Here is a 13,274-nt window from a genome sequence, read left to right as displayed (position 1 = left end):
GTATTTTTCTTCCACTTTGTAATTATGCTCTACTTTAAGTCAGTCAATACCATAAAAATTCTCTTCAAATGCATTGACTAACGTAAAAAGTCACAGCGTAATACTAACGTAATAAACTTCAAGTATGAGAACATTGTAACAATACATATACAAAATGAACAAACAAACAGTAAGTCATGTTTAAATGGTTCCAGTGTGTATATTTTAATCCTTAGTGGGTCACCAATCAGCAGGCTTAAGGCATAGCTCTGTCCGCATACATGTAAACCACGTAGTCAACAGTTAGTAATAAATACAGTACAGTTCAAGAGGAAGCAAATATCTGTCTTAGCAAAGAGTGCTCATGTTCCACACAACCTGATAAGAAGACGTTCACAATACAGTGCACCTAACACACAAACACGTCTGTTTTATTGAACTAGAGGATACAATCGTGCCACAACCCTTAAATATGAGTTCAGGAGTACAAAAGGGATCTACTGCAGAGTAGTGTTTAGGTCAGACACCGATACCATTGCATACATTGTTGGTGTATGTTTCACTATTCACTGCGTACCCACAACTACTATCCCCACTGAGTCTATAAAGGCAATTACAAGACATTTAACAGTGCTAATCATCCATATCTTAATATCTGAGCATAAGTTCAGATAAAGTCACAGGTCAGTACATAGGTCCATTTTTGACAAGCCGAAGGTCTTCTACTGTCCATATAGTGTCCAGTTAAATATTTTTTTACATTTTTTTATTGGATCGTGTTTGGTTCGATTTTTATTTCTATCCTTATAAAATGCAGCTCAACCACAAACAGCAGCTACGTTCACATATCTAGCACCCGTCCAGTCCAGGAAGTGTAATGCTATATAAAAATTGTCACTCAAGCATGAGATCATCCAAGACATCTTTGTATTTTTCAAGCAGAATTTAACTTCAAATCGGTCAAGTCAGTGACGGCGTTTTGAAATGCAGCGGCTCTAGATGGAGGGCAATCGCGTCATACGTGCAGATCAGACCTCAGTGCGTGGTGCTCAGCTGACTATAGACATGCTCTAAGATCTGCGAGTAGGCCTGGTCTTTGGGGGCGTGGCAACTCAGAGAGCCCTGCAGAAACAGACTCATTATCAAACAGACTCTTTGATAAAGCGTTACTGGTAATTGTTTGAGTTCTATATGCATTACCTTAACCTTGTCCAGCATGGTTGTCTCAGGACACCAGTACTGGTTGAACTGGACCAGATCGGGCGCCATCCTGTAGTAATCAACCAGAAGCATCTGCGGAAATTTAAAAAAAATTAAAAATCATGAATCCCCTTAACTGTGACTCGGTGCACCTAAAATTAAATCATACAGTTTTGGCTTTATATGTATGGGTCGGCATCAACAATACCATCTCATTGAGAACGTCGCTGGTGAGAAAGTTGTCCTGTACGTAAGTGACTTCCACAGCGACAGGGATGCCGTAGTCATTAGGCCTTTGCTACAAACAGGAGGGGAAACGATTTTGAAAAACATGAGCAAAAATGTCTTTATCTTTCTGAATGAACATACCAAGACTCACATGGCAAACCACAAAACAAGAAGGTGAGAAGTGAAAGTTAGTTTCCGACCTCAGGTGGCGGTACGACCCAGAACGGCGTTATTGTGGATGCCACGCCTTGGTTTCCGTGGTAATACGGCCCTGCAAAAGGTTAAATTCAACTTAAGATTTTGAAGTTTAACTCAAGTAAAAACAAGAATGCTTATACAGGAATAAACTCACTTTCATTCACTCTTTTGCTGCAAAATTAATCACAAGTCCATACAGGAAACCAGTTTCACAGCAGCGTTAAAAATAGATATTTGCATATACTGTATAAAAAGAAACATCTTTTTCTCTCTGCCTGTCTGGCATTAGAGTTGCTTAAGCATTTCCTGTTTTAGATCAGTTAGAATGATCAAAATAATTGAATATCATGAGAGTTTTATACTACTCTCAAATTCAGACATTTAGATGTATTTGCTCAGTATTTTTGCAGAAATGCCTTTTATACTGTGACTTAGGCACAGATCTTTTCAGCTGTGCCCACAAATGACTGAGGTCGGGGGTTTATGATGATAACTCCAAATCATCCACATGTGTCCTTTCGCCACTTTGTAGCCAATTTGGAGGAGTGCTTGGACTCATTTTTAAGTTTTAATTTCCACGCTGATGCCATAATATTTTTGTCCTAGATCAGGGAACACGCTTGATGGGCTCTGCAGTCACTGTTAAATCAGATCAACAACCGGCCATGTTCCCGTTGAACTACACCACATCTAAAGTGGTTACTGACCACAGATGATGCCCAAACAGGGCTGGAAGCCGTTGTTGGAGCCCTGCAGCCTCAGCTGGTGATCCATCTGGGAGTCGATGTCCTGCAGGGACGGCAGGGCGGGACCTCGCGGGTGACTGTGGTACCAGCCCACCAATGACAACCCACGCATGAACAGGTTCTGACAGATCTGAAAACAAAGGCAAGCATCCTTTTTATTAACTTGACAGCACATGGTAAAACAGCTGCCTCTTAATTGACTTTCAAGTTTATAAAAGCAGGAAACTTAACTATTAAAAAAGAACAAATATGCAAAAGTAACTTTTTTCTCCTCAAGGATACTTTTTGTATACCAAAAACTTTCCAAAAAGATTTTGGCATTTTTCTGTTCTGTTAATTACCCCACTTTTTGGCCCAATATCCCACTTGGAGACCAGTCGCTGTGTTAACATTCAGCAATGTGTGCAGTGGTTTGATAAGAGTGCATGTTGAAAAATAATGTTTGCTGATGTCTCACCTCCTCTTCAACAGCTGACGCGGTATCTCTGTCTGCCAGCCTGGTTCGACAGGGGAAAGCCCTTAGGACTGTCAGCACTACAAAACAGCGACATTGTTTACACAAAGTTTGACCTTCTGCCATTAATTTTTTCCGAGTATCATCAGGCTCACATTGTGTGTTTGTGTCCCATCGCCCTCCGAGGTACCCTACCACCTCACTGGTGGTCAGGTGACAGTGGAAGTCCTGCAAAAATGCAAACAAATATCTGACTTTGCCACTTAGCGTCTCACTAATCCATATGCTGCTCAGAAGAATCTGAAAACTGACCATTAGCAGCAGAACATTACTGGAGACGGCTACGTTGAACGGCTGGAATCTGTTGATGGCCGAGAACGCCGACAGCTCCACAAGCGTGTGTGGATCTCTGTGGATGTTGCAAAGTGTGCATCACATCGCAGTTATATATACTGTATATATATATATATATATATATATATATATATATATATATATATATATATATATATATATATATATGAAAAATACTACTGTAATGCAGGCAGTACCTGGCTGCATCCCTGGTGCCTAAGCTGCAATATCTGACGGGAATCCTCTCCCTGTCAGCTCGACGTGAAACCATTACGTCTGTAACAAAATGAAGATGTTAACAGCTTTTAATGGAGATCAGATAGGAGAAGATATGAGAAGAGAAGAGACCATGCAAACCAGGTTTGTTGTTCTTGTTCTTCTCATCGGCCTGCACGGCTGCCTTCCCTTCCTCCTCATCCTCGTCATCATCTTCCTCACTCACCATGCTCTGCAAGCATTAGAAATGCAAGGCAAAACAAATGAATAAACGAATCACATTATGTGTAAATATTACTACTTATGTACTGCTTGTGTGTTACTTTTTCCACAACCCCCCAGCCTCCTAAAACCTGCATTGCCATCTAAAAAAAGAAATCCCCCAATAACGATGAATAAAAAGCTTTTGAATAAATTAAACTAGTATGTAGGTAGAATGATCTTACACAGAAAAATTTAATCATTCAGTGGGTGAAAACAAATGATATCATGCTAAGAAAGCTTAATAAAAAACCTCTTTGACATAGTAGGAGATTTAAATACATATTTTATTGAAGTTGTAAGGTTATCAACACAGACATGATTCTTGCTATTAAGAATGTCTTCCCAACTGAATAAATTGAATGAAATTTTTGTTTAGGTTTTCTTTTGTAACTTATTATTTTAAAAACTTTGTCCACATTTGTCATGTCACTTCTACAGCAGATTGTTGCAATAGCTGAAACTATCAACTCTAAAACTGTTCAGAAACACTTAAACCCAAATGTGGATTCAGATGTTTGATTTCAACTCTAGAGTTGTAGGGACCCTTGTCTCTTCTTACCATGTCTGCGCTGGGTTGATACTTGTGCAGCCAGGTGGTCTTGTACTGGGCCAGCTTCTGCCCCCGGTAGCGCACGGACGCCCAGCCGCAGCCGGACTTCTTGGCCGGGTTCACCAGACGCTTACAGTGTGTCGCCCAGGCGCTGGGGGAGTTGAAGATCTGACCCGTCTCCACCCATCGGATCTTCCCATCGTTCAGCAGATCCCCAACAAAATTCTTGCCCTGAAGAAGAGGGAGATGATGAGATTACATCCTTGGCTATATTCTTCACTCTAAAGCGATGATGTGTGTTATTACCAAGTAGTGGATGGCCAACACTCCGTCTCCAGGCTCCACCAGCCCGTCCTTCAGCAGGACTCTCAGGGTGATGCCCCTCCGTGTCAGCAGGGAGCCCCTTCCAGAGCTGGACCGAAACTCTGCCTCCTCGCCTCCACTCAGCTCCTCCTCATCCTCCTCGCCTCCATCCTCCACCACCTGCGGGGAACCTGGTGGTTCTGATCCTGAGGACACAGACAGAAACAGTTCAACCCAGAAAATGTGCTCAGGTCACATGTAAAAGCAAAAGCAAGCATCTTGGCTTGTTACGAAGCATGAATACTTTTAAAAAATATTCATAAGCTGATAGTAGGAAATTCTTACATATCAAAGTTAAATTATGAGGAATGATCCATTGTTGTATTGAGTATGACTTCAGTGTAATGGCAGCCTCCATCACTCTGCACTGCCGTATGCTGCTACATAAATAGCACACTTAAGGCAACCCCAAGAGTCGCTGTTAATCTGCAGATGATCTAAATGGGCATTTTATTAATTACAGCTAAACTGTGCTGGCATTTATTGTTTCCACTTCCCATTACAGGGCAAGGCTCTGTCCGCAGGAAGAGGCCTGTATGTACGCCGCTTCTGCTCCCCCCCCCCACCCTTCTGTTAATTTCTCTCAGAATCACAATTAAAAGCCCTCTTTCATTATTCTCACCCATGCCTGTGAAAGCGACGGAGAGCGCCTTTAAATCCAGCTCGGTCCAAAAGCCGCTTTCTCCCCGGACACTTGAAGCTGGAGCTCTCCGGGGGCTGCCTTTCACTGAGACACTTCGCCTCACTAGCTCCGGCTATTATTCAAAAACATAAAATGAAGGCGTCTGTGGCTCTGCAGTGTAGTTTCCTTGTTGTGTTGCTTTAATGTCAGTTCCCCTCCCCTTTCTTTCTCCCTCTCCCCGTCCTTGTCACTCTCCCTGGTTCTTCTGAACTGAACGGGCTGGTCTGACGTGCAGCCGAGCCATTATTTACCTCTCCGTTACCATTGCTAAAAACCAAGCATCAACTTATATGGTGGTGCTGAATAACTATTTTGAAGAGCGATGAGAACAAAACCGACAGGTTTAGCGGTAAATCTGCGTTTCCTGCGGAAAAACCAAGAGACTCGCGCACGTGAAACGGCCGCTATTTGTATTTTTCCCGACGAGAAAAGCGCGTCTAAGCCGCTCTAAGGCGTCTCGGTGCTCACAAGCACAAGGCAATATGTCGACATTATGATTTCTACGTGGTTAAATGACAAGCCTCACCCGTGTTACAACGTTACACGGTGCTTTCCTTCGTCAACACTGAAATGTGTCTTTCTTTTATCTCCGAAAAAGAAGCACATTTACCGGGAAGCAGCCTGCGGAGGGCAGCAAACCTCCAGCGCAGAGTCTTCCCCGGCTTCACTTCCTACTATACCCCCATCTACTGGTAGCACAGACTGAAGTCGGCCATGGCTGTTGTTACGGTGCCTTGAAATGGTTTTCGTCCCCTTGAAGCCTTTGAACATTTGTCACATTTTGACAAAATGCAAACTGAAAATAACATTTCACATACTCGTACAGGCAAATAGACCAGATGTGGAGTTGCTAGTTATGGTGGGTTATTCAATGTCCATTTAGTTAATATGCACATAAGTAATAGAAAACTTGTTTAACTGCAAACTTCTTTTTGGTGAAATCAATTATTTTAGCAGAAACAAATCATTGGGGAAAAACCTTGTCCTTATACTTTGGTTATTTCATACGTTTGGGACGCAAGTTGCCTCTCTCTAAAGATTACTTAATTTAAAAAAAAATAAAAAAAAATTAAGCAGTACAAAAGTTTCTCATAAAAACCTAAGGGAACAAGAACTTTAACGTGTTGTTTACTTTTGCCGATGATTGCAAGATCAAACTGTCATTAGGCCTGTTGGGACAAATCAGTAAACGGGACAGGAAAAACCCGCTGGGTGGATTTTTGAACTGAACTGGTTGTTATTGTCATTTCTGTCCTTGTTAACTGATTTACAGGAGTGCTAGAAGCTTGAGTTTAAAACTTCCAGTTACGAACCCCCTGCTTTTATTTGACCTAATTTGAAGAACTGCCTCACCAATGACAAAAAACTGGTTTATGTTAATAAAACTAAGTTAACTAAGTTACCCATTTTAACGTAAAAATAAGTCTGTTCTGCAAGGCTTGGAATAAATGTAAGGTTAGGTTGTCACTATTGGCAGAATTAAACCCATCAATGTGAAAAACATGCCTCCCTTCACACTTGAGAACAATCCTATTACTGTAACCAATGCAGTCGGCCATTTCACTGGGTAAGTTTCCCTGTTTTTCTTTCATCTTTAAACTAACTGCTGGCAAAGAGGAGCAACTCACACTTTCTCTTTTCACCGACAAGTACCTTTACTTGTCAGATCACAGTTTGAAATGCAAAGTAAGAACTGCTATACAGGTGTGTGTGTGTATATATATGTCGGTATTTACTTCTGTTGTCCCCTTTGATTCAAAACAATACAAAATCAAATATTCACTGGCATTAAAGGGCATCTTTCTATTGGTACATTTTGAGATTAACACAAACACGGACCTGTACAAATCTGAATATTTTTCCAATTTATTTATTAAATCAGTGTTTTGTTTTGTTTTTTAAGGTTACGTAAAGTTATGCTTTTCCTCTAATACAACATTAATTGACACTTTACAAAGTTTTATTTAGTGTATTTAGTGTAAAAAGACATTAAATAACAGCACATCAAAAGCAATGATAAGATATAATGTATAAAGAGAGTCCGTTTTTCGCATCGGATATGACGTCACTACTCGAGAGTCGTCTCCTTATAGCTGATTGGTCAAGCGCAGTGATACTTTGTGAAGGTGGCGGGAGCTACAGTGTATTCATGAAGTGAAAACATTCCTCTTTTCCTTTGGATGGTGTTTAGCTCCTGTATGCGGTGTTTCATAATGAGCAGGTTGCGTTCAGCAGTAGTTAAAGGCAAAAAAGGCCGAATGGAGACGGTGGAAACAACTATCCAAACCCGGAAGAAGTCAAAAACACCAATGAAAAAAGGTACCGCGATGATTTGATAATAATAGTAACAACACAAACCAGGCATTCAACGTGACATCCACACAAACTGTTATTCAGCCTTCAGAGTTTGGTGTCGCTTGCGGGCATATCCTGCAAATAGTGGATAATAGACAAGAAATTAAACAAAAAAACACCGGACTGAACTTTGATTTTTGCCCGAGGCTGCCTCATCTTCACAACATCTTGACTTTGGGGAACCCGTGTTGTCTTCAAATCTGACCTTTTCCTAGAAAAAACACCCGCTTTACTCTGATCGTCTTCCTTTGTTAATTTACAGTGTTAAAGATTAGATACAGACTCTTGTGAACTTTTAAGGTGAATATTGCTGCCTGATTTAATAACTTAAAATCAGCAAGAGATGACTTGACTGCCGAGTAATCATATCATAGTGTCATAATTGACCTTATGTACAAAATCAAGAGATTTTGATGGTAAATTGAATTTGCTGGTAATATGTTTTGTTTGATTATTATGTTTTTGTTTTTGTTTGATTTCTCCATCCCACCAGAACCAACCACAACTTCATTCCCACCATCTTTATACCACACATTCTCTGATCCTGCTGAAGTTGTGTTTCTGCGCTCTCATCTCCTGCGCTGGTATGACAAAGACAAGAGAGAGCTGCCATGGAGGACTCTGGTAAATAATTCTTACTGGAAAATGTTCTAATCTAAATATAATATTTAACATATGTTTAACTACTGTTCAGTATATGTTTATGGCACCTAACAAGAAGCCATTTATTTTGGTTGTTGTTATTCAGTCATAAGATAAAATGTATTTATTTTAAGTATGCTATCAGTGCAACATTATATATAAAAAAAGAGCTGCTCCACAATATGTTTTTTTTTTTTTTTTGCTTATCTTGCTACTTGATTATTTGCTTTCGTTAAGTATCGTTTTTTTCATGTTATATTACTGTTAGACTGCTTGAGGGGTCCTGGGTTATAAAACTATGTGTAAGTATTGATCATTTAGTACATGTTTGCATTAGCATGTTGCTTTTAATTAAACTAGCTCTAAATAATGACACCATTAATTTTTAAAATTATTTGTCCAGATTCCGTTTTGCTTGGATCATGTTGTTTTATTCTTTAAGATTTGTAAATTCAGTTAAGCAGCTTTAATCTCAAAGTTGCCCCATCTAACTGGCTTCATGTTGTAGGCTTTGACAGAATCAGACATCAACATTAGGACATACGCAGGTATGAAAATGGATGCATTCAAGAAAATATGAAAGTTTAAAAACCAGTGTACTACACTTTCTTTAATTACTATAATTGTTGAACTATAATTTTTTTTCTGCTTTGGGTTTATTTCTACAGTATGGGTTTCAGAAATAATGCTGCAGCAGACTCAAGTTGCCACAGTGAAAGACTACTATAACAGATGGATGAAGGTGGGTATTTTAAACTAATAAAATACTTTTGGAAGTTTAATATAAATGCTGTATATTTTGCGCTCCAGAGGTGGCCCACAGTGCAGGATCTCGCAGCTGCTACAATAGAGGTAATCATTTTAATCAGTAGAGCTGGCGCATGCAGAGCTGGTGATTTTTACATTTAATACATTCATTTTATTGTGATACAGGAGGTAAACCAGATGTGGGCAGGCCTCGGCTACTATTCACGTGGAAGAAGGCTGCATGAAGGAGCACAGAAGGTTTGTCCACAATCAGATATTTGAATGCTTCTCCTAATGTATTTACTTTTCCAGTAACTTTGGAAAAGTACCCAGAACCCTTTTCCAGTTACTCGATCACTTTGTGATGATTTTGTTTTATTTGTTGTTTTTCCTCAGGTGGTCTTGGAGCTGGAGGGACAGATGCCTCAGACTGTGGACGACTTGCTGAAACAGTTGCCTGGTGTGGGACGCTACACGGCGTCCGCGATTGGATCTATTGCTCTGGGCCAGGTTGGTCAGGACAAAGGAGTATCTGCACATCAAGCTTCATGAGTTCCTGTGGGTCAATGCTATTAAAGCTACACTGACATGTGACCTTTTATTTCAACAGTATACCAAAGAACATCACACATAAGACATGGAATATAAGCCTAAAGGCTGCCTTTCTGCTTTATTTGTTTATGTGTCTCATTTATGGGCAGCAAATACATTTCAAAATGAAGCAGTGTTTAAAAAAACATTGTTTACGAAAAGGCTTATAAGGAGGCTGTTATATGTAGAACTTAATATTTTACTTTAGTGACACTGGCCTCCTTCTATTCTTTCTTAGAGTAAACCAAAACATATATGTTGATGTTAATGTGACTGTAATGTGACTGTAATAACGGTTTAGTCAAAATTACAATAAATTAAAAAAAAGTTAATTCTTAGAACCGTTCAAACCTTGTCCTTTCATTTTGATTTGATCTGAGCAGTGATGTAGCAGTCAGTGCTGTTCATTTGCACCCATTCCATCTTTAATCTTAGAATTAAAGATATTAATTAGACCTAATTAGACTTGATATTCAGCAATATTTGTTTGACATAGAAAACTATCACCTTCAAGTGTAAACCACCACAGAAATTATAGAATTGTCACTAGAATAAGTTCAATTTGATAGTAGCTTTATCATTTACCAGCAATACCTGGTATGATCTGTGTCGCTCAGGTAACCGGCGCCGTGGATGGGAACGTGATTCGGGTTCTGTGTCGCCTGAGGGCCATAGGGGCCGATAGCACAAGTCCTGCAGTAACGGAGGCTCTTTGGTGAGATTTAAATTCACAGATCAAATAATCAGAGACTACTTATGTAGAGAACCCAGTGTCATCTCGTGGTTCCTTCAGGCATCTTGCCAATTTGCTGGTGGATCCAGAGAGACCTGGAGACTTCAATCAGGCCATGATGGAGCTTGGAGCTCGAGTCTGCACCCCCAAAGGCCCGCTGTGCAGCCAGTGTCCCGTCCAGTCTCACTGCCGCTCATATCACAGGGTTGGCTCACTGTTTCAGATGGGCTCAGGCAGAAAGTCTGTAAAGTATTAATTGTTTATATAATATGTGTTGATGCAGGTTCATGTCAAACAGGAGCAAAATGCTAAGAAGCTTTTAGGAAAGCTGGACATGCCTGATATTGAGGACTGTAGTAAGTCTCCTCTGCTATCCATCTGACCTCTTGGACACAAGTTTAATCATCATAATGAACCAAACCTCCCTTTACTCTTCTCCCTCTTCCTCAGTGAACAGTGGCACTTGCTCCTTGTGTCCCTCTGAGCCGTGGGACTATCAGCTGGGTGTTCAGAACTTCCCAAGGAAGCCGGCCAAGAAAGCTCCTCGGGTGGAACGGACACTGACGTGCGTGGTGACTAGGCCAGGAGAAGCAGGTGGTGAGGAGTACCTGCTTGTGCAAAGACCAAACAAAGGTCGGTGCTGCACGATTTTGACGTTGATTAACAAACCGTTGAATATAGTGAGTGACACTTACATCTGGCGCCCAGATTTTACCTCCCTGTGTCATCTACAGGTCCACTAAACACCCTGATTAGTGGATGAATGCAACATTAACCAGTGGCGTTTGTGTTTGCAGGTTTGCTAGCAGGTTTATGGGAGTTTCCAAGTCTTCTGCTGCAGGAGGACAATGAGGTGAAACAGAAGAGGGCGCTGTGTGAAGAAGTCAACAGAATACTGAGGAGCTGTTTGAATGAACATCTTCTCCAGTATGTAGGAGAGGTAAGCTTGATTTTTACCACCAAGGTTTAATACAACTCTCTGTTCAACGGGAGCTTTTTGTGCAGCTGTCCTCTCCTCACTGTCCACCTGCAGGTGGTGCACATCTTCTCCCACATTCACCAGACCTATGTGGTTTATAGCACATGCTTAAAGGACAGGGATGTTACACAACAGATGCCAAATGAAAAGCAACAATGGCTCACCAGACCTGGTCTGCAGGATGCTGCTGTGTCCACTGGGCTGAAGAAGGTTTGTGATTTGACTGAATTCATGGCCAGTCACTGAAGGGCTGTTGTGAATTTAGTTTTGATTTATTTATATTTTGGTTGTTTAGGTTTTCAATCACAGTGTGGCAATGTTCTTCTTCCAAAATCCCGATTATAATAATGGCCTAAAATATTCAGTGCTTCAACTGCTCGTAACCGAAGCAGAAGTAAAACAGGCAATTTTACTTTGGCAGGCTTGATTAAAATATTAGAAGCTTGTGCTTATTTTATTTATTTATAAAAAGAATATTTTGGTGATTGTTATTTGTGGCTTGTATTCTGTGTAAACCATATGAGAGTGTTTTTTTTGCAGATTGTGAATCTCTTTGATACTGCAGACAGTTTAAAGGAAAAAACCTCAAAGGTAAGTTACTCAAATGTATTTTCACATTGATTTCTGCCTAAATCTTTGACTTTTAAATTTGTGGGAATTTTGTTTTTCAAAGCGTTTCTTACAACCTTATTGACTATTTGCAACAAAACATTTAAAGGATTTGTGATCGCGCTCCAGAAAGTTGGCAATTTACTTTTCAGGCTCAGTTTAACTTCTATTTAGCCAGAGGAACAGAAGCTGCCTAGTTTTTCACCCTCACTTATTACATAAGTACCTATCACCTAATTTGCTTAAATCCAATAAATATTCAAGTTTATACAGCTTGGTGTTGGAAAATACGCATTAGAAGGACATCATCACTTACCAAGTAAATGTGCACATTCAGAAGTCACCCATTTAGCAAACAAGTGATCCTGTGTGAACTTTAAAGGTTTGTTATAGGAACATTAGTGGACAAATGGTATCATGAAGACAGCAGACAGTTCAGAGATAAAGTCAGAGAGACGTTCAAAGTAAGGTTGGGTCTTTAAACTGTCTCAAGTTTTGAAAATTTGAGTACTGTTTAATTAATCTTTTGAAAATAGAAAAAGCCGTAACATACAGCCAGAGCTACAGTAGAAAGGTTTTAATCTTTGTAGAGTAGTCTAAAGTCTGGACCTTAAACCAATTGAAGATGTATAATTTTTCTCCCACTTAATAGTTAGATTGTTAGTTTATCACACAAAGTCCCAAAGTAATATTACATTGAAGGTTCTGGTTATAATGTAACAAAAATAGAAAAGCATTTCAAAGTATGATCATTTTTTTGCAAAATATTGTCTGTGCATACTATCAAGCATTTATGGATTTACTGTAGCATGGTTTGTTTGAATTGAAATACTATTAAAGATTTGTAGATCAAAGGCAAATATTTGTGAATCATTGAACACCATCTCTGCTTGCCTCCTTTAGGATGGAAAAAGACGGAAGCCTGAAGGACTAAAACATGACAGGTCACAGAAAACAAAAAAAAGTAGACTGACTGCAGCTGATGGTGGAGGCAGACAGCTCTCACTTAGTTCCTTCTTCAAGACAGTGAAAGAGGAAAGTAGTTAGTTCCTACAGTTATCCGCGTTGACTTTAAATGTGCATGTTTTTTCATGCTGAATCTCCTTTCCTGTATCTTTCCTGTATTAAATCAGAGCCCAGACAGAGGTCAAGTTTTTGAGCTTTTATTATATCATCTGTTAAATGCATATTTTTAAAGGAATTGATGTATGTCAGATGTTTTTATTACACATTTCTACTCTCTTTTTACACACAAACACAGACCATGTTTAGTATTTTTTAGCCATGTAAAAGATAATCTCATTCCTCCAATTATAATAAAAGTTTTGAAGATTAAAATGCAAGTTGTCTGGTAAACATCAATTGTCATTTTTTTCTTTTTTTC

The 13,274-nt window shown here is 39.7% G+C and overlaps 2 protein-coding genes across 5 annotated transcripts; one reads left to right on the top strand and one right to left on the bottom strand.

The window, feature by feature from the left end:
• Positions 1 to 174: 174 nt before the first annotated feature.
• Positions 175 to 5,855, bottom strand: mpnd (MPN domain containing). Of its 3 annotated transcripts, none has more exons than XM_032571031.1 (13): positions 5,822 to 5,855; positions 4,496 to 4,698; positions 4,199 to 4,420; positions 3,517 to 3,607; positions 3,357 to 3,435; positions 3,118 to 3,214; positions 2,961 to 3,033; positions 2,809 to 2,885; positions 2,313 to 2,481; positions 1,608 to 1,678; positions 1,388 to 1,477; positions 1,180 to 1,272; positions 175 to 1,101 (listed from the first exon to the last, which is right to left on the bottom strand). In XM_032571031.1, the coding sequence occupies exons 1-13, from the start codon at positions 5,838 to 5,840 to the stop codon at positions 1,015 to 1,017; spliced, it is 1,371 nt and encodes a 456-aa protein (XP_032426922.1). In that variant the 5' UTR covers positions 5,841 to 5,855; the 3' UTR covers positions 175 to 1,014. The 3 variants fall into 3 exon arrangements, 2 of the variants coding, with proteins under 2 accessions (XP_032426922.1, XP_032426923.1); XM_032571032.1 differs by lacking the exon at positions 5,822 to 5,855 and adding an exon at positions 5,175 to 5,722; XR_004340338.1 differs by lacking the exon at positions 175 to 1,101 and having other exon boundaries at positions 1,254 to 1,272; positions 1,559 to 1,678.
• Positions 5,856 to 7,241: 1,386 nt separating this feature from the next.
• mutyh (mutY DNA glycosylase) lies at positions 7,242 to 13,248 on the top strand. 2 transcript variants are annotated; one of them, XM_032571029.1, is made up of 15 exons: positions 7,242 to 7,553; positions 8,083 to 8,213; positions 8,740 to 8,779; positions 8,900 to 8,973; positions 9,042 to 9,083; positions 9,165 to 9,236; positions 9,375 to 9,488; positions 10,187 to 10,284; positions 10,363 to 10,507; positions 10,586 to 10,658; positions 10,753 to 10,935; positions 11,100 to 11,242; positions 11,336 to 11,491; positions 11,822 to 11,872; positions 12,794 to 13,248. In XM_032571029.1, exons 1-15 carry the CDS (start codon positions 7,415 to 7,417, stop codon positions 12,935 to 12,937), a joined length of 1,605 nt encoding a protein of 534 aa, XP_032426920.1. In that variant the 5' UTR covers positions 7,242 to 7,414; the 3' UTR covers positions 12,938 to 13,248. The 2 variants fall into 2 exon arrangements, with proteins under 2 accessions (XP_032426920.1, XP_032426921.1); XM_032571030.1 differs by lacking the exon at positions 8,740 to 8,779 and having other exon boundaries at positions 7,245 to 7,553.
• Positions 13,249 to 13,274: the final 26 nt, after the last annotated feature.

Source organism: Xiphophorus hellerii, chromosome 9 (assembly GCF_003331165.1).
Source record: "Xiphophorus hellerii strain 12219 chromosome 9, Xiphophorus_hellerii-4.1, whole genome shotgun sequence".
Taxonomy (NCBI): Eukaryota; Metazoa; Chordata; class Actinopteri; order Cyprinodontiformes; family Poeciliidae; genus Xiphophorus; species Xiphophorus hellerii.
Note: the sequence above shows the minus strand (reverse complement) of the source record. Positions and strands in the feature narration are given on the sequence as shown.